The sequence below is a fragment of the Aquila chrysaetos genome, chromosome 6 (assembly GCF_900496995.4).
Source record: "Aquila chrysaetos chrysaetos chromosome 6, bAquChr1.4, whole genome shotgun sequence".
Classification (NCBI taxonomy): domain Eukaryota; kingdom Metazoa; phylum Chordata; class Aves; order Accipitriformes; family Accipitridae; genus Aquila; species Aquila chrysaetos.
The window spans coordinates 7,436,061-7,453,832 of record NC_044009.1 but is presented as its reverse complement, the minus strand read 5'-3'; the positions used below and the strand labels follow the sequence as shown (position 1 = coordinate 7,453,832).

Below are 17,772 nucleotides of genomic sequence, written 5' to 3'. Positions count from 1 at the left end.
TCAAGTGAATTATAATACACTGAAGGCATTTCCATCCGTTAGTTTCTAAATAAACCAGAGCTGCTTGCATTACTTTATTAAGAAGCTCAATCTCATGAAACAACTATTTGTCAAGATGTTTTACATCTATCAAGAAAAAACTAACCACCCCTCAGAGTCTGGAGCAGGCCATTCAACTGTAATGCACTATTTGCTTTCGAAGTAAGAATTCAGTATCTCCTGGAGTATGTTCAGCAGCTAGTTTGCACTCCTCGGAGCTGTTTTTCGACTAGCTGCATTTCAGTTCCTGTTAGCACATCTACAAAGGTGTACAGTACACAGTGAAAAAATTAACATTTGCTTGGCACCTCCTTCCCAGCAAGCATGTATTTCGAGATGCTAGATACTTGCATCTATTTTCAAACCTAACTTAACCTCTATCGCTTTAGACTTTATATATATAAGTCCAATGCAAATCTCCGACACCTGTCCAATGAAAAGAGTCACCATGTACAAACAGAAGAGCAGGGTGGACCAGCAACAAGGTTTTCTGGGAACAGGCTATTCATCTTGACCTTTTGGCACATCACTAATGATTTCTGCACCAGTGTTTGTCTTCTAGGTAACAGGAACAATGTTTTATTTATTAAACTTGTCATTGAACATGACAATGTAATTTACTAGCTTTCATCTGGTGCCAAGAATTCCTATGAAGCATAAAGTTTGCAAAAAGTCAAATCCCAATAAATCATGGCATCAAGTGAATATGCAATCTATTAGCCCCACATGAAAGAGTAAAATGGGGACAGCAGTAAAATAGCTACATAGAAAAGTTGCACAGATTGCAAAAAAGCATCGCTAACTTTTAATAAGTGGGATTAAAGACACTGAAGTTGACTGTAGAGCTGACCACCTTTGCCAATTAACATTACGAGATTTAATTAGACTTATGTTACTGCACAACAGGGTTTTGGGTTTTTTTCCCATTTTAAGTCGGGATTTAACACCAAATAACATTTTCTTTGTTAGATATAACTACAGATGGGAAATCTTAGCTAAACAAAATGGAAAAAAAAAAACAACTGTTACAGCACAGCACTGAGATACGAGAACTTGTCCTGATTTTGCAAACACTTCGTAAGGAAGCCTGTAATGTCTGCCTAATAGTTTCCCTACCAGAACAGATGTTGGCTTGAGCACAACTATGCAGGCACCCCTAAAAGACAGACATCCAGACACAGACAGCTTTACTGACAGTGTAACTATTCGCTATTACTTAATACATCAAGTAACTTCAGATGCCTCTTGTTATTTCCTTGTGACTCAGTTCAGCACTATATTCCAAGCATTTTCTGTAGCTTCACAAATACTTTGGCATATACTAAGCTGTTGTGCAGGCAAGTAAGCCTTGCTTTCTAAAAACTGTGAAGCTACCTCCTAACCACCCTCCTCCCCCCATCGGCTCGCTCACACTGACTCACACCAAACAAAAGATTACTTACTGCCCATGCAACAGGAAATCGTTCACAGGATCTTCTTCCTGACCTTGTCAGCCCTTTTGTAAAAACTCCCATGCAACTCACCTCTGCAAGATCCTTTTGTATAGCTCTTAGCTTCAACCCTGCAGATGTATCCCAAATTACTGATTAATACTCTCTCATCCTCAGCCTCCCACTTCCTTACTTCATTCCTTCTCTGTAAACCTACTACTAACTGGCCAACTGGATTAGTTCAGTCATTGAAATAAGCTAATACAGTAGGTCTGTGTTGGTTCATAAGCCTGATGACCTGTTTCTCACAGTCACGTTGTCTTCTTGCCTTCCATTCAAACATTACTGAGGAAGTGCCCAAATCAAGTCTCTAGAGAAGGACTGCTTAATTTTTACAGGGGTCATTTTTCTTTTTAATTGAAACCATAATCACTACAAATACAACAGCTCTTGAGATTCAACACTGCCAACTGTCATCCTGAACATCCGCACACATATGTTTTGTGATGCTTTCTTTTAATCCTGTTAATGCTCGATGATTTTTTCAAAATGCTCTTTTAATTCCACATACTGCTTGTTTCATGTTCGAATCAGCCTGCTCACAAAAGTTTCAGAAGAGGAACTGCTCACTTGAAACAGAGAATTCTTTTCTTGCAGAAACAGCCAAGTTTGGCAAGTTGGTCCTGGCCTGACAGATCCAGGTTCTCCTTCCAGTGAGCTGCAACCTAGATTTTTTCATATGAGAAGTTATTTACATAAAAAACATTTGAGAAAAATGCACATTATTATAGCAGCAGGGAGGCATATACTCTATTACCAAAGTGACAACAAACACTGACATGCTTACTGAAAGCATACCCAACACAAACATTCAACATCACAAATTCAGTATAATGTTTTAAGCCAGCCTGTTTGTAGAGCCCCCGTCACCCCAGGAAAGCTGCCGCCACACGGACAGCTGCCCAGTTTAATATACAAACTCAGCACTTTCCAGCGTCCTGAAGTCTAGTAGCCAGGGTTGTAAATTCACGAGATAACTCTGGCAAGTAATCAGATGCCTGGCAAGGCAGAGAGGAGAGACAGAGAGGTTATCTAATTAGCCCTCATCCCTGAGTGTTCTCCGATTGCCTAAAAGGTCAAAAAAGTAGGTTAATATGCCTTTCGCTTGTGTCTAGCAAGACGTACCTCACTGACTACACTGCAAACCTTGCAGGACAGTTCAGTTTTGTCCAAGGGATTCAGCACTAAGGATTTCAAGTTTTAAACTAGAAAGGTAATGGTTTTGCATACATACAAGGCATAAGAATATCACATCTCCACCTAACAAGATATTCATGCTCCCCGGAATTCCTTCCTTTGCCATAATTTCCAGACTTGCCTATTCTTTCAGTCTTTTTAGGCTTTCCTTGTCGCTTCTGAAGAGGCCTGACCCACCCTCGAGTCAAAACTGCAGACAGACAGTGGGCGACCTAACAATACCTGTAAGTTCTGCAAAACTTTTAATAAATTTAAGTAGTAGAGACAGTTTATGCAGGAGCAGTGCTTCACATAACACACACGTGCCAGTTTCAATCCCTGTCACAGTTCTCCTTTAATTTAATACCAAGCTAATACTTATTCCATTTGGCCAGTTTTCACCTTACCAAGCTCTGAAATAGCTCTGCCTTTACTAATGGCTACGTGAAAGCTGTATTTGACCATCCAGTGAAACACTGTCAATACTGAGCCAAGATCATGCCTGTTCTTAGCGTTACATCCAAAACTCTCCATGATGACCCCTAAATGTGCACAGCGGCAGGACTCGGTGGATAAATACAGCTATTAACTGCTGCGGTCAGCATAATGCAGCTGATATTTTACCTCATTCCTCCATTTCATGGCTCTCTCCTCCTTTGAATTAACTCACCAGAAGACCCATCTCTTGTTTCTTGAGCCCGTCTCAAATTGCAAGCACAGGCTATCAGCCAGCCACCAATCACCCTTGCTAGCAGCAAGCTTTTTTTAAATCCTGATATTTACCAAAGCAAAAATAACTGGGGAAGGCAGGTAACAGGACATCACTTTCCAACTCAGCAGTTTGTCTAATGGAAAAGATAGAAAGTATCACCTGAAGAAATACAAACAAAATTCCCTCAGAGAATAAAGAGTATTTTATTTATGGTGGCTTTGATTGGTGGCTTAAGGCAACCACTAAGCTTATGTCTTCAATACAGTCTCAACCCTTTTTCCTTCCACACAAAATCCTCTTACTTCAGCACTCTTTTCAGTCTTGTTTCAGCTGATGCTGCTAAAGTTGTTAGATCCTGGGTTCTACTTTCACCCAGGCTGGTAACCCTCCCGCTTTGCAACAAGGACGTGATTGAAATTCCAAGTCAATGCACCAGGAAAGAACTCGGCTCCACTTTCTGTAACAAAAAGACATGGAGGATATCCTCTTCGTACTCGGAAACAGCACCAGTAAGGACATGCTCTGCGGCATGGCTGCAAACACTCTGAGTAAGGTCTCATGGGTTTAAACTGAGAGTCAGGACTCCTAAGCCAAGCCTGCGCTGAAAAATAACACTGGCTATGCTGAGGAAATATAAACTAGCATGGTTTCATTTGCATATAGCAGGAATAAAGTAGGTAATTTATAAGAAGGGCAGCCAGATAAGTCAAGTGCGTGCAAATACATTTTGTAGCTCTTCGGCCCAACTTGGAAGTGGCAGCACAAACAGCACGAGCTCAAAGCATGCTGCACATTTTCCTTCTAAACCCTACAAGAGGAAGGTAGGGCAAAAGAACAGCACCAGGTAATACAAGAAAATTAATCTTACTGCTCGATGCCAAGGCTCAGGCCACCACTCTATGAAATGCAGCACAAGATAGTATCAAATGCAACTAAAGTAATTCTAAATAGAAGCCTATTTTGGGCACAAGTAAGAAATAGATCCTGTTTTCAATTCCTCACTCAAAACTTCATTGCATCTAAAACGCCAGAAAAAGGACAGGATTGCCACTGCATTTGCATTACCCAGACAGCACCTGTTCTGGAAAATTACAACATTTTAATTAGGAAACAAGCAAAGCACCTTCCTCAAGTACACTGCATTTTCTTCCCATAATAAATCCTCTCAGCTCAACTATCAGGGAAATGTCTTTAAAACTTGCTCAACCAGCATTCACCCTTGTGCCCCACCAAGGACGTTTCAAAAGCAAACGACTCATCTACCATACAGGCAAGAGCTCAAACTTCCCAAGACAACCCGTTTGGAAGCACGCCCGCCACCCTGCTTTAGGACATAAGACCCCCTAAGTGAATTTTTGCCACTTGATCAGGTCCAGGTGACAGGAACCCCATATTATTCAGCTCAATTAAGCCACAATAGCTTAATATTCTCCAAATGCATTACAAGTTTCAGTTACAGTTCTCAGCCAGATATCCACTCATGGTATTTGGTCAATTCGCAAATTAATGTCAACATGAACACCTCATTCGTGGACTATTAAGTATTTAAGAAGGCATTACACAAAAGATGAAGGAAAAAAACCAGTTTATACTCCAGCTTAAAGTGGCCACACTTCCATTGCACTGGCCTGAATCCTCGATCTTCATGTTCAAGTTAGAGAAGCTTTTTAAGTAACACAATGTATCAGCAAACAAACCTCGGGCTAAAGCCCAGCTAGAGAGAGCAGGAAGCTTGGGAAAGGCTTATGTTGTTCAGATGTATTAACTGCTCCTTCACACCACACAAGTTTCACGCATAAAAGAAATTCAAATTTGAAGTCTCCTGGTTTTATGTGATTTTTTTTCACCCTTCTTCCTGGAAATAGCACAGGATTAGGAAGAATTGAAGCATACACATTCTTTGGACCTTGCACATTAAGGAGAGACACAAAGATTTAGCTGAGGCTTTTTAAACTCTTCAGGACTCCTAGCATAAATCAGTGGGAAAGTGGGAAATTATAATTCACAGTGACTTGAATAAAAATGTGAATAAAAATAGAAGATCAACATCATTTTGAGTATCTTACACTTCTGCAGTCATGCCTTTTGCTTGGAAAAAAAGTCCTTAAACAACACATTGGATTAAAGTGGGGTAAAAAAGGGGTACTTAGCATAGAACTAAACTCCAGCTTACACTGCCTGTATAGGCACCTTTCAGAATTTCATGCTCCTCCAGTAAAATTGCTCTCTTTTCAGCAGGCACTGAAACATACTCAGTTTTATTTCAACTTGAGGTGGCACTACTACAATGCATACTAGCTCAAGATGGGGTGGGGGAAACAACAAAACAAAACACTTCTCTACAAGTTTACGTAGCAGAGTAAGAAGCCGTTTGGACTTGACCAAGCACCCCTCCAAAGGGCAGGCAGGAGAATAAACACTGGCACCGGCATTCCCCATCCAAGTCTTCAGAAGCATCCACCTACCCAAAGCCAAAGCGGATGAGTACGCAGCACTGGGGAGTGCTGCATGATCACACGCAACCCGCGAGTTAATCTGCTATCCTTTGTATATGAAAGTCAACTGATAGAAAGCGTAGCTGAAAACTGTAGAAGTAGAAATTGAAGAGGGCAGCAATGTCTCCTTCCCAGAGAGAGTAATTTCTCTACTCAACCACAGTAGTAATGACTGAAAATAGTAATTCAAAGAGTTGAACTGCACTTTTCATTTTGTTTCACTCCCAGATGTCAACTAGTAACATATCAGCATATATATTTACCATGTGAGGAAATCCTGTTTGAACAACTTCAGCTTGAGAATGTTTTTCCTTCGCTAATAAACCACAAGATTAAGCATCACTGCAATGGCAGTATTCCCTATCCCAACGATATCCTCTAACTTGATTATTTTGGGAATTTGCCTTTTAAGATAACATTTAGCTAAGCTCATATACTTGGCTAATAAAACATGGAATCTACAAAATAGCTTACGTCAGTATTTCTCAGAAAGCACAAGGTGCAAAGGACTTGCTGTGGACACTGAAAACCTATCCTGAGCTCTCAGACTATATGGTAGGGTTTCAAAAGCGACACAATCAGTTTAGAAGAGAGACGGGCTCGGTGTTCAACCAGCTGGAAAAGCGCTACCTTTAGTTGTGCAGTTTCACAAATCATTGAGTATAGTTTTGGTAGCAGTTGCACAAAACCAAGTTATTTATCAAGCACCAATGTGCTTGCCCAAGACAAACAACCCCTACCTTGACAATATTAGTTACTCTGAACAGCACGCAAGCTTTATGTATTGAGTGTCAGTGTTGCATCACGCATCCTTGGCTGTGCTTCAGCGCTTTTTAGCTGCCTCACAAATTCTAAACAGATGATGTGCAGCCAGCGCTACACTAGACAGTTTGAATTTACGGTTGATTAAATTGTAAATTTTGCTAAAATTGTCCACCTTCTCCTGAAGAGTTGCCTAGCAGAAGAAATACTTGCTAATGTGATCAGGACAGTTTACATAACCTGGAAAGGAAAATTCTTATTTTTTACAAAGAGTAGCTGGATTCCATCTATTCATAACCCACAATTCCAGAAACCTCAGCAGATCCACTCTCCCAAGTCCTGCTTTGCCCTGAACAGTGCATTCACTTTATTTTTAGCACAAGAGACAGCATCCATCCAAGCAGTTTTCAAGCTTCATGTGTTGCCCTGCCCTGTTTCACCGAGCACCTGACTGAAATGCAGACACACTTCTGAAATTCTCACTTAAGCTCACCAGGAGCAATTCAGACTTGAGGTGGTGCAGAGGAGACAAAGGTTCCCACCTCTCTGCTCTACATAGATATTGGTAACCCCATGGTACCAAGAAGGAGTTTGACCTAATATCCTGTACCATACCAGCTTCTCCCAGCTGTCGTGAAACTTGCTGTTGCCTTCAATGAAAGGGCCATTTCAGCATTTCAATGCTCCACTTCAGTATTGTGTTTTCATACCCACCAAAATGAAAGATCCTGGAAGTACTCTAAACACTGGGTTTGCACTTAAGTTGAAACTGGACGCTGCAACTGCACTGTCTGCATAATGCTAAGTTAATTCTAAGAATCAGTAAAGTTTTAAAACATCACCACAGATTGTTTGCCTTCTGCAAACAAGATCAGTGATTTGTCTCGCACACTCTTACTGGACCTAGATAATCCATGCTTAAGTTGCCACCTTCTTTGAGTGAGTCTTCAGATGCGTACACAGCCACCGTGATATACCAATAGCAGTGGCTGCTGCAGGTTCATCCCTGAAGCCCACTCAACATCAGAGACTAACACATAGTGTTGAAAGATCTGATCAAATTTCTCCCACACCCAGTGGTCTCCGTGACTAAACATGAAAAATCAGGAGACAGCATAAGCTTATAGCACTCAGGAAATTTCTAAAGGATTTCTGCTCTACCTCCTCCAAAAGACTCATACGGTTACATTTAAACCCTGACTGGATTCTTCTTATAGCATGCTTTCCTATCTCCTTAAAAGAAGCTGGTATCACCATTGTTATTTTACACAAAGCCTACTTGTTTTCCTTGAATTCTTTTCCTGTGAGGAATTTTGCCATGGCAGAAGTTAGGGTAATTTGTTGGGAGACTGATTTCAAATTCTACAGTCAGGTCTCACACATACAGATTTCAGTGTCGTAAAATAAGATACACAACTGAAATAAGATGCTCCATCCTGTCACTCCCCACACTCACAAGTCAGGCGCAGCATCTCATTTGTTCAAACAAGAACAGAGAAGCAGAACCTTGACCATTCTTCACCTTTCACCAGAAAATAAAGATCTTTAACCTACATAATAAAGGTGGCAGGATCACCATGATCTTCAGCTCTGAAGAAAAAACATAAGGTATCGTCTCTGAAATTCTTATGGTTGAAGGTGAGAAGTAAAGGATTACACTTGCTTGCTTAACCAGTCTTTATATTGCTATATTACCAGGCACTGGGTTGCTCTTTTTTAAATCTAAATACATTTGAACGTTGGAAAACCAGAATCGCAAATTCCCAAAGAACATAAAGTATCTCAGTAATTCCATACAAGTGATCACATCCACGGGGGTTACATTGCCTTAAATAGGCTCCGCAAAAGCACACGTCCCCTCCAGGCAGAGCTGGGAGCAGACCAAGGCCTGGGCCAGCTCCCGTTCTTATTGCTGCATTTGTTTAGAGCCGATGAAATCTGCCCCCTTTACACACAGTGCCAAAATGAAATCGAAAGGTTTTGTGACCTGAGCTAATCCATTCAGCAAACACACAGCAAGATGGAGATTATTTCACATGACTGAAGAAACGAGAGGTTCTTCTCTGAAAAATGGAAAGTTCTCATCCCCACAGAAGAGTAGCACCCACCGCTGCAACACTACCTGCTCTGACTGCGCTCGGTTTTCCTGTATTTTGCAGATTCCATTAGATCTTAGCACACCTTAACGAGCAAGTCCAGCTTCCAGAGGAAATGCCAGACCATAGGTGACAATTTGGGGTTTGTGAACAGCAGCAACAGCAGATTGGGCCCCCACCGCTCTTAAACGCTGCTGCTGCTGCTGCATGCATTCGCTCGCTCCGTTTACAACTACATCAAGCGGTAACATTCGCCGTCCAAAGCGGAAGCATTCCCTCTGTAAACACCACCCCAGGTATCAGGCCCAGGAACCTGGAAGTAACAGGGCAGCAGAGCAGCCGGACGGGCCTGGACGCCCCGCTGCCCGCCCCCGGGCCCTGCGGAGCCCCGGGCAGAGCCGCTCCCCCCGCCGCCGCCCCCGACACCAGGCCAGGCCACCCCTCCCTCTCCCCTGGCGGCACCGGCTCGGGCCCTCCCCGGCCGCCGCCCCGGGGAGGGCGGGCGAGGCCCACCGGCTCCGCCGCCCCCCTACGAAGCCACCGGGGTGGGGGGGAAGGTGGGGGCGGCGAAGGAGCCGCCGGGGCGCGGCACCGGGGGGATGGGAGGGGGCAGCACCGCCGGGAGGAAGGAGGACGCGGGGAAGGGGAGAGGGCAGCGGCGAGGGGCCGTCCCCCTCGCCCTTACCATGGCGGCTCGGCGGGGCTGCGCTGGGCGGTAGCAACGGCGGCGCCTCCCGGTCCCGTCCGGTCTCCCTCCGAGGCAGGCCGCGGCCCTTCCACTTCCGCCGTTGCCTAGGAGTGAACATCCGGGTCAGCGCCGAGCCGCCCCGCCCCCTCGCCACCGCCCCGCCAATCAGCGCGCGGCTCGCCGGCCATCGCCAAGTATGGAGCGCGGCGCGCGAACGGGGCGGGGAGGGGCGAGAGGGCGGAGCGGGAAGAACCATTCCCCCGCCCCGGACGGGGGGGGGGTGGGCGGCAAGGGGTGGCGCGCAGCAGAGCGGCGGGCGGAGGGACCCCGCGAAGGGGCAGCACCACGGGCGCGAGGGCGGCGGGCGTCACCAACTCCAGCGCGGGGGTAAGCCCGGCCGCGGCCGGAAGGAGGACGGCCAATCAGAGACGAGGGGGGGGGGGGGGGGGCGGGGCCTTGGGGCAGCTCAGCCCTCGTGGCGCCGGCCGGCAGTCGGCCCCAGCTCCTGGCCGGAGCAGCACGTCCCTCCTTTAAACACCTTTTAAACACTTAAATAGCCCTTGGGGTTAAACGAAAGCCCGTACGAGGCCGGCAGTTAGCACGGAAAACGTCAGCCCGAACAGGTAACGTTTTGGCAACCCCATCAGCGCTGAAAAGTGGATTTTACAGAGGTAACTAATAGAGCATCGTTACTGGTGCTGCCTGTAACACACCTACTCCAGCTCCGAAGTGACAAGGAAAAGTAATCAGCCTCTGGCTGCTTAAGGCCAGGGTTAATTAATTTGAAAAGCAAGTGTTCAGCCTTCTCTGGAAGCTTAGCCTTTGATTCAGCAAAGCATGTAGGTACCTGCTGGAAGCCAAGCAGATACTTACATATTTTGATGACTTCAGGGCTCAGGCAGCTGCGATACGGATCTCCAAGCACGAGATAGAAATCAGCAAATCGTGTGTATGCGCAAATAAAACATTTCTGTTTTTTTAGACTGTCCCAGAAAGAAACCATTTCCCCCCCCCAATGCACTAATTGACATTTCAGTGATCTCGGGTAAAACTAATCCCGATTCTAGACTCATACTTCTCAATACGGACCTGTGAATTTAAGAGCTGCAACGTACCCAGTTACCCCAGGAAAGCATCTGATTCATTATGTGACAATACGTTCCTCTGCAGCTTTTTTGGAATAATTATTTGGCCCGTGTTTCACCAGAGTTTTGGTGCCAGGCTGCTGAGAACCCTCCGCTGGTGCTCTCTGGCTCCCACACTGCAGACTTGGCCCTCGTGAGCCAAGAGCGAAGGATAGAAAACAGCAGAACAATCTCAAGAAAAACAGGAGCTATATTACTTCACAGGAAAACAAAAGCACATAAAACTCCGTCGATAACCCACTACCAAATAAACCCGAAGATGGGAAATAATCTTGCCATGCCTCGTAGAGCGGCCACATGGCCTCTGAAGGCATTTCCTGCTCTAGAGTCTCCAAATTCAATGCTTTGCCAGTACAAGTCAGCCTAACCTCCTTAAACCCAGTCTGCAAGATCCAGCAATCCGAAGTGGCTTCTCTTTTGCAATCCCCAGATCCTTCAGTCCTTACGTTCCCTCAGAGATGCCTACTAAGAGTAATTAAGAAAAGCAAGCCTGTTCATTACACAGGGCAAATTATTCATTCATTTTACAGGGGTCTACACATCTAATGTACACTTTTTCTTTGGGGCAGGGTCTGGGAGGACAGAATTGATAAATTTGAAAACACATGTTCTAAACTGCATTATTTTTGTCACAAAACTCATGCAAAGTATTCAATGACTCCTCTACTTTTAGTAGCTTTTATAGTTACAAACAGACTGCTTCTAGCTGCTTGCTGCAGAAGCAGACCAAAAGCAGAATTAGGCAGCCCAGTATATTTTAAACAATTTGAGATCCAAATGAATGTTGAGGCCAAGAGGATGTTTTTCTTAGCAGAAGAAATACAAGTATCCTGGATTTTGCTTTCCTGCTAATAGGTATCAAGAAGAATAAACAGCTGCTTTTTGTTTTCCCAAAAATATTTGCATTAAGAAGATCTGCAGATTCCTTTTGCAATTGATGTAACATCTTCTCAAATGAGGACCAGCTGCTTGCTTTGCTTGTTTATAGCAGGACATGCTTAAGGGAATTTTTTTTTGTTGTTTGTTTATTAAGATGTAGGACCAGACTCTTCCTGGTAGGCTGCAATTTGCAGCATGGAGCGGATCTCAGCAGGCAGAAGGCTCCGTGTGTGTAACTACAGTTGTAGCCATCCTGCCTTCTGCTGGGATTCGTGGAGGGGGTGACACCAAATACAGCTAATTCAGGGACATTTGATAAATTTGAGTGCTGTGAGGTAACATTACCTGCACTACAGGCGCTTCTTACACCTCCTGGCATGGAATTGCCCACCTAAACAGAAAAGTGTGCTCAAAAGGCTTCGTGTCAGGCATTATGCATCTTTAAAACGAGGGTCTATAAACAAAGGAAGCAAACGATGATGTCAGTTGACGGCTTAACAGCCCTACAGCATCAGATTCATGTGCAATTAATAACAAGGCTTTTGATCTTGCAATCAGCAACTATAAAATACATGTGCTTTCCCTGTACATTTGATTATATTCAAGGAAGCAGAAGGATAAATACTTATTAGCATTACAAAGTACTTTTCACATTTAGCCAGAACTTCGTAGAGCATTTGTGGTCCAACACAATGTGGTTTTTATTTTATCCTCCTGCATGCATGGTGAAATGCTATTTATTTTGTTTATTCCAGTGTTTAGCCAGGACCAAGGGTGACTGTGCAAACACGCTTAGAAACAAGGTCCTAGAGAAAACTTTCATACTTCACTGAATATTAATTTTTCTATTCAAGAAAAAGACATCTTGAGGTTTTTTTAAGTCAGATTGCCCATTTTCTTTCATGTCAACCTTGTGGCACTTGAAAGATATGTAAACTTTTATTAGGGGTTCTCATAAATTGAATTTACTGCCGCAAGAGTCTTCCAGCAATGGTAAAGTTTAGCTTGCTGGGTTTTATTAGTCAGAGTCAGTAAACCAGCAGCATCACTTGATTTGAGGCTGAAAACCAAGCATTTCTTGGAAACTAATATAGGAAAAAGGTACCTACAACACTACCCAACGTCTTGGAATTCTGTAGTCAAGCCACAGATAGTTCTCACTATGGAGATCTTTATACACACTGTCAAAATAGCACACAAACAATTAAAAAAGCCTCCCTCCCATTCCAATTCCAAAGCAACTTTGCTGAGGATACTCTTGGAATATAAAGGTTTTAAGAGTTCCCCCATTCACCGCAGGAACTGATGAGTAAATCAAAATACCATGTTTAATGAAAAACAACATATTGCCCATTTAGTGTGAGGTTTGAGGCATTTCCCCCCTACTAAGAATACTAAACCCAGACTTTTTTCCACTTCATCAGCACCCAAGCAGATCTGCTCATTTGATTAATGAGACAAACCTAGCAGCCTAAGATGTCCGTATACTGGCCAAAAATGAGACATTCTACTACCAGTGCAGCACTGTCACAGTAATGGCAGAGAAATTAAAGGTTACACATCACTCAAGCACACATATTGCTAGAGGCACAAGGTTTTTCTGGCTTTGACCATTTTCTTATAATTGTTTTGCCTAAATAGGTAAGACCAAGTCATGTCCCATATCCCTCTTTCACAGACTGAAGGGCAGACTTAGCCACTCAGCTAAAGCCAACAGCCACAGAGATGTAGTGTTAAAAAGTCACATCTCTGCAATCTGGGTCCGTATCTTGAGGCATAGAACTACTTTTATTTCTTTTTCCCACATAAAAAGTAACATCCTCATCCACTAATAACAATTGCTTTATTTCAGTCCAAAAGTACCCGCCCACATTCTGAGAACACTGTCTGGCCATGCCTTGGAGTTGTTTGCAGCCACACTGTTTTCATCTGTCCCACAGATTTCAATCCAATTGTATTCCACAAGATGTTTAATACAAGATGGACAAAGGTGACCAAGACATACCTGAAATCCCACCTCAAGAAACCCAGCAGTGCTTGTTTAGAAAAGGACTATGAGGCATTTTTTTAAATATCAGTCCAGAATAGTGGACTGCAGGACTACTGGGATCACTAGTTTTCCACCATATTCCACTTAATTACGTATCCTAGGATGCTGTTTATTTCTGTGCTTGCGACTGCTCTTTTAACTTTATATTTTAAGCACAGAAAGCTTGATAGACAGGAGCTTTCAGAAGTGTCTTTAGCCTGAGCAAAGAGACTATTGAGAACATTCTTGTCAAACTTGGTCATTAACTGTAGTAATAGTGTCTGCAGCCTGACATTAAAAAAAAAAAAGAGTCAAGGAGAAGCTGATTAAATGCACCAGAAAGAAACAAAACTTTCCATTCCCTTACTTTTTCCTTGACACGTTGCGCTTCATTTGAAGCTTGCTAATATACCAGCCAAAAGAATTGTAAGGGCCTGGATTCCTTCTTAATACAATAGTCACGGTTCACTAGTTAGAATCTGTACAGAATTAGCCAGTGACATGGACGAATGGAAAAACATACTTTAAGAGCTGAAAAATAGCACTCTTTTGCAGGCTTATTCATTAGAAAACCTCTATCAATACAGTGCATGAGTTCTTTTCCTAGTTCTACTACTAAACTAAAAAATTATCACAAATAGTACACATCAATTAAAGACGAGAAATGTCATAGCAGTGCTTATGCCTGTAACATAAGTTAGCAAAAACTCAGATCAGTCTTTCCATGCAAGTGCTTTCCTCCAGAGATTTTTGGGGCAAACTTCATATTCACAGCAAAAGCAGCTTAAAGCAGAATTAGCACAACGAGCTGTGACACATCTTGTTCCATTTTTCAAAGTTCCACTTCAATCAGCCGTACCTGACAACTGTAACCAGCAGTACCACACTACTGAATATAACATTACATCAGCTTTGCAAAACTGGCATGAAAATACATTAGCACAGACAGAAAATGGACTTGCTTATTAACGTGAATGTGATCACCATGAAAAGACTGAATGGTATTTCACTCTGCATCACAAGCTGTCTCTCCTAATGCAAGTCTACCTCAGCCTTTAGACTATTGTTCATCCCCACAGTATCTGACTGCCTTCCACATAAAATCAATAAGAATAGCAAAGTAGACTTAATGGAGTCTCTGGCACTTTTCCCATTTTAGGGCAAAGTTCTGCTGAGGAGGGGTTTCTTTTTCCTCAGACTTCAGACTTAGACTTTTGTTGTTGTTGCTTGGATAGGAAGAAGGCTTTCAAAGAGAAAAATAACCATCAGTATCTGCTGGTGAATGTGGCTTGTATCTGTAAGGAAAAAAACCCAACAAACTGGAGCGGAGACCGAGAGCTGAAGTTTCCTGCCCAGGACTGATTCGCTCTGTAACACAAAAGAAGCTTTCTGGAAGTACAGACAGCAAAGCGGGGGCCCACTACCAAGGCTGTGTCAACCATCTCAAGCAGATAACTCCTACACTGCTGTCTTCCTATGCAGATCGCTGCTGCTCTTGGCAGGAGGGAAAAAAAAAAAAAAAAAAAAGGGGTGTGTGGGAGGAGATTCATGTTATTTAAAACTATGGGAGAACTTACATGTGTATTCTGTGGAAAAGAGGACATCAAGAGCATGTTAGTATCCAGTGGGGAACTGACAGGAGGGATGCTATCGGATTCTTTGAAAAAATAGGGTAAGAGGCAATACACTTATCCTGAGGAAGGATCAAGATTTTAAAGAAACTTGCTTGGAAGTTTTAAAACAAAAACTATTGGGGTGAGGGTGAATCATTCTATACTGCACTATGTAAAAGATAGGGCTAACAGTGAAAAGAAAAGAAAGTCTATTATGTTGAAAAGGGGCTTCAAATTCCAGCTGGTGCAGCCCCAGAGAAGCTCCTCACCTCCACGTGCATGTATGGACGTGCCCTCTGCATGGCTTCTCCCACTAGACACCAGGGAAATAGTAATTCTGAAGAATAATAGCGGTACTTATTCATCTTAGAGTCCCAGTTCTGCCTCTAGCTTGTTTCATGGCCATCTGTTGAAAAACTAACCAGCAGTTTATTTAAGTGAATGCCTAAGCCTGTGAGCAGTCTTACTAATTTAATACACGAGTTAGGTATATAGTTGAGAAAACTGGTGATACAAGGTCTGAACCTACTAAAACTTGACTTCCAGAGAAAGGCAGGGATTTTTTTAAGCTTTCTGGCTTCATTTCAGCCTCCTCTATTTTTTTCATTTATTTATTTCCTGGAAAGAAAGGAGAAGAGAACGTGAGGGCAGAAGGGAGGGAAGGAACCCTAGGACAGCATATGCTGGGCTGTAAAATGCAAAAAAGGTTTTGCAAAACCGCATGTTCTAAACATCACCTTGGAGTCATACAATAATAAATACTCAATATTACACTGAGAGGGTCTAATTGCCAAGTAACTATAGCAATGGAGAGAAAAGGCTGTCCTTGGACATGTGCCCTCCAGCCTTAATTTTTCTCTGGGGTGGGGAAGGGGTACAGGGAATGTGCTCTAGATCCTTAATGGATAATGTTTTCCAGAGCCCCCTCTGATCATTCAGTGACTCCAGGATTTAAAAGCACCAGACTGATTTCTCAGAAGGAAGCTAGATGTTCAAAACAATTACACTGAACTATTCCATCTCCTTAGAAAGGGTTTAATGCACCAGGTTCCTGACGCAAGGCTGTCAAAATACACTGAGACCCATTACACAGCAACACAACCCTTTATGAAGCAACTTTCAGCCCAACAGCTCACCACTGCTTCCTTCATCCCCAAAGAAACGGCGCCTTCCAGTGAGCCTAACAGTCTGGAAATGAGTAAGTGTGAAGTGAGACTACACATTGGCCTGCACCAGGTATTTGTTTTTGCCAAAGAGAAGACCACATTTCTGGGTTGTGTTTAAACACTGATTTCTGGAATTTAATTGGGGGGAAAAAAAGTTGAAGAATTATCTGGAGGCTTCAAGTAGCTTTCCCCTCCTGATACTTTCCAGAGCTGTTTGGAAATGGGAGGGTGGAGCTGGCACATTGGGACATACCACTGGGTCAGTGGTTTCAGAAAACACTTCTTTATCCAGTCAGGGAAAATCTGCTTGATCCTGTTGGTATTTTTATAAGTAACGTGATGCATGGTTCTATTTTTGATACCAACTATACAGCAATGCAGACAGATTTGAATAAATTGCAGCAGGAGGAAGAGAAAAGGAGGCTCCCTTTACAGAAGGACAAGAACTGCCTTCTCCAAGGAAGCCTCCTGAACCTGCAAGGGCTTAGTTTAACCATGTGCCTTCCAAAAAAGTTTTTTAAAAAGCCATTTAGATTTTTCTAACTAAGTAAAAATAATAGGCAATTGTGATCATTCAGCGATATGTGAAGGAGTTGAACTAAACCAAATATAGGAAAAATCTTTCATCATTGCTCTAGATCAAAACCAATTATACTTTTAAGACAAATGGAAGACCACAAACAATAGTAACTTCAGAAAAATTTTGCCAACTTCAGAGTTTTGACTTCTATTTGTTGCTTTAGCCTTTGACTTTTTAAAGAACTTCATTTTATAAATCAGAACCTCCTCCTCTCCAGCCTGATAAAGAAAATTGTCAGAAGTTGAAAAAAATAAAAATAAGTAATTGCAGCTAAAAATTGCCTTACCAAGTGTGAACGGAGACATTATTACTTAAAAAACATTCTATATTTTTTCACAAAGCTTCTGGAGAATGATTTCCAGAAAGCCTATACAACGTTTGCAACGTAAAGTTCATTAGAGTAGGTTTGAAACTATTCACACTTACATTCCTGGTTCCACAACGCTGTGGTACACTTCAGGATATGCCAAAGACCCATAAATCACTAAGAACCCTTCCCACAACTCCTCACTCTAATATTAACATTCTCTTGTATGGAATAACTTCTTGAACACAGCATTCTTTTCCTTCCGGTATTATTCAGCTCCTTCTCCCAATTAAGCAAGAAGGTGTGGGGCCTAGGTTGCTCTTAAGTAAAAGAGGTGATCCCTGCGACATCGACAGGGATTGGCAACAGCTGTTTTTTTTCCACACACAGGTGTACCTCATTTCAGGCCCTGAAGAGAAGTTGAGGACAGCCAGCAAAGATGCAGGAGCTGTGTAGGACGCAGGACCTCTGAGAGGGAAAACCTACCCGGGAATGTGTGTCCAGCGGGATATACGCAACCCTGCAGTGAGAGAGATGGGACCCTACAGCAAAGATCGACTCTTACCAAGGATGAGGTGAGAACCCTGAGGGGAGC

At 43.0% G+C, this 17,772-nt stretch overlaps 1 protein-coding gene across 2 annotated transcripts in view; it reads right to left on the bottom strand.

Annotated features, from left to right (window-relative positions):
• CAPZB (capping actin protein of muscle Z-line subunit beta) overlaps positions 1–10,349 on the bottom strand; it is a 62,360-nt gene extending 52,011 nt beyond the window's left edge. The window contains exons 1-2 of one of the 2 annotated variants that reach the window (XM_041124002.1): positions 10,332–10,349; positions 9,456–9,562 (exon numbers count right to left, since the gene is read on the bottom strand). In XM_041124002.1, coding sequence (XP_040979936.1) covers positions 9,456–9,458 — 3 coding nt within the window. In that variant the 5' untranslated portion in view covers positions 9,459–9,562; positions 10,332–10,349. Of the gene's footprint in view, positions 1–9,455; positions 9,563–10,331 lie in introns of those variants that run through there. The other variant, XM_030016576.2, reaches the window with a different exon arrangement.
• Positions 10,350–17,772: the final 7,423 nt, after the last annotated feature.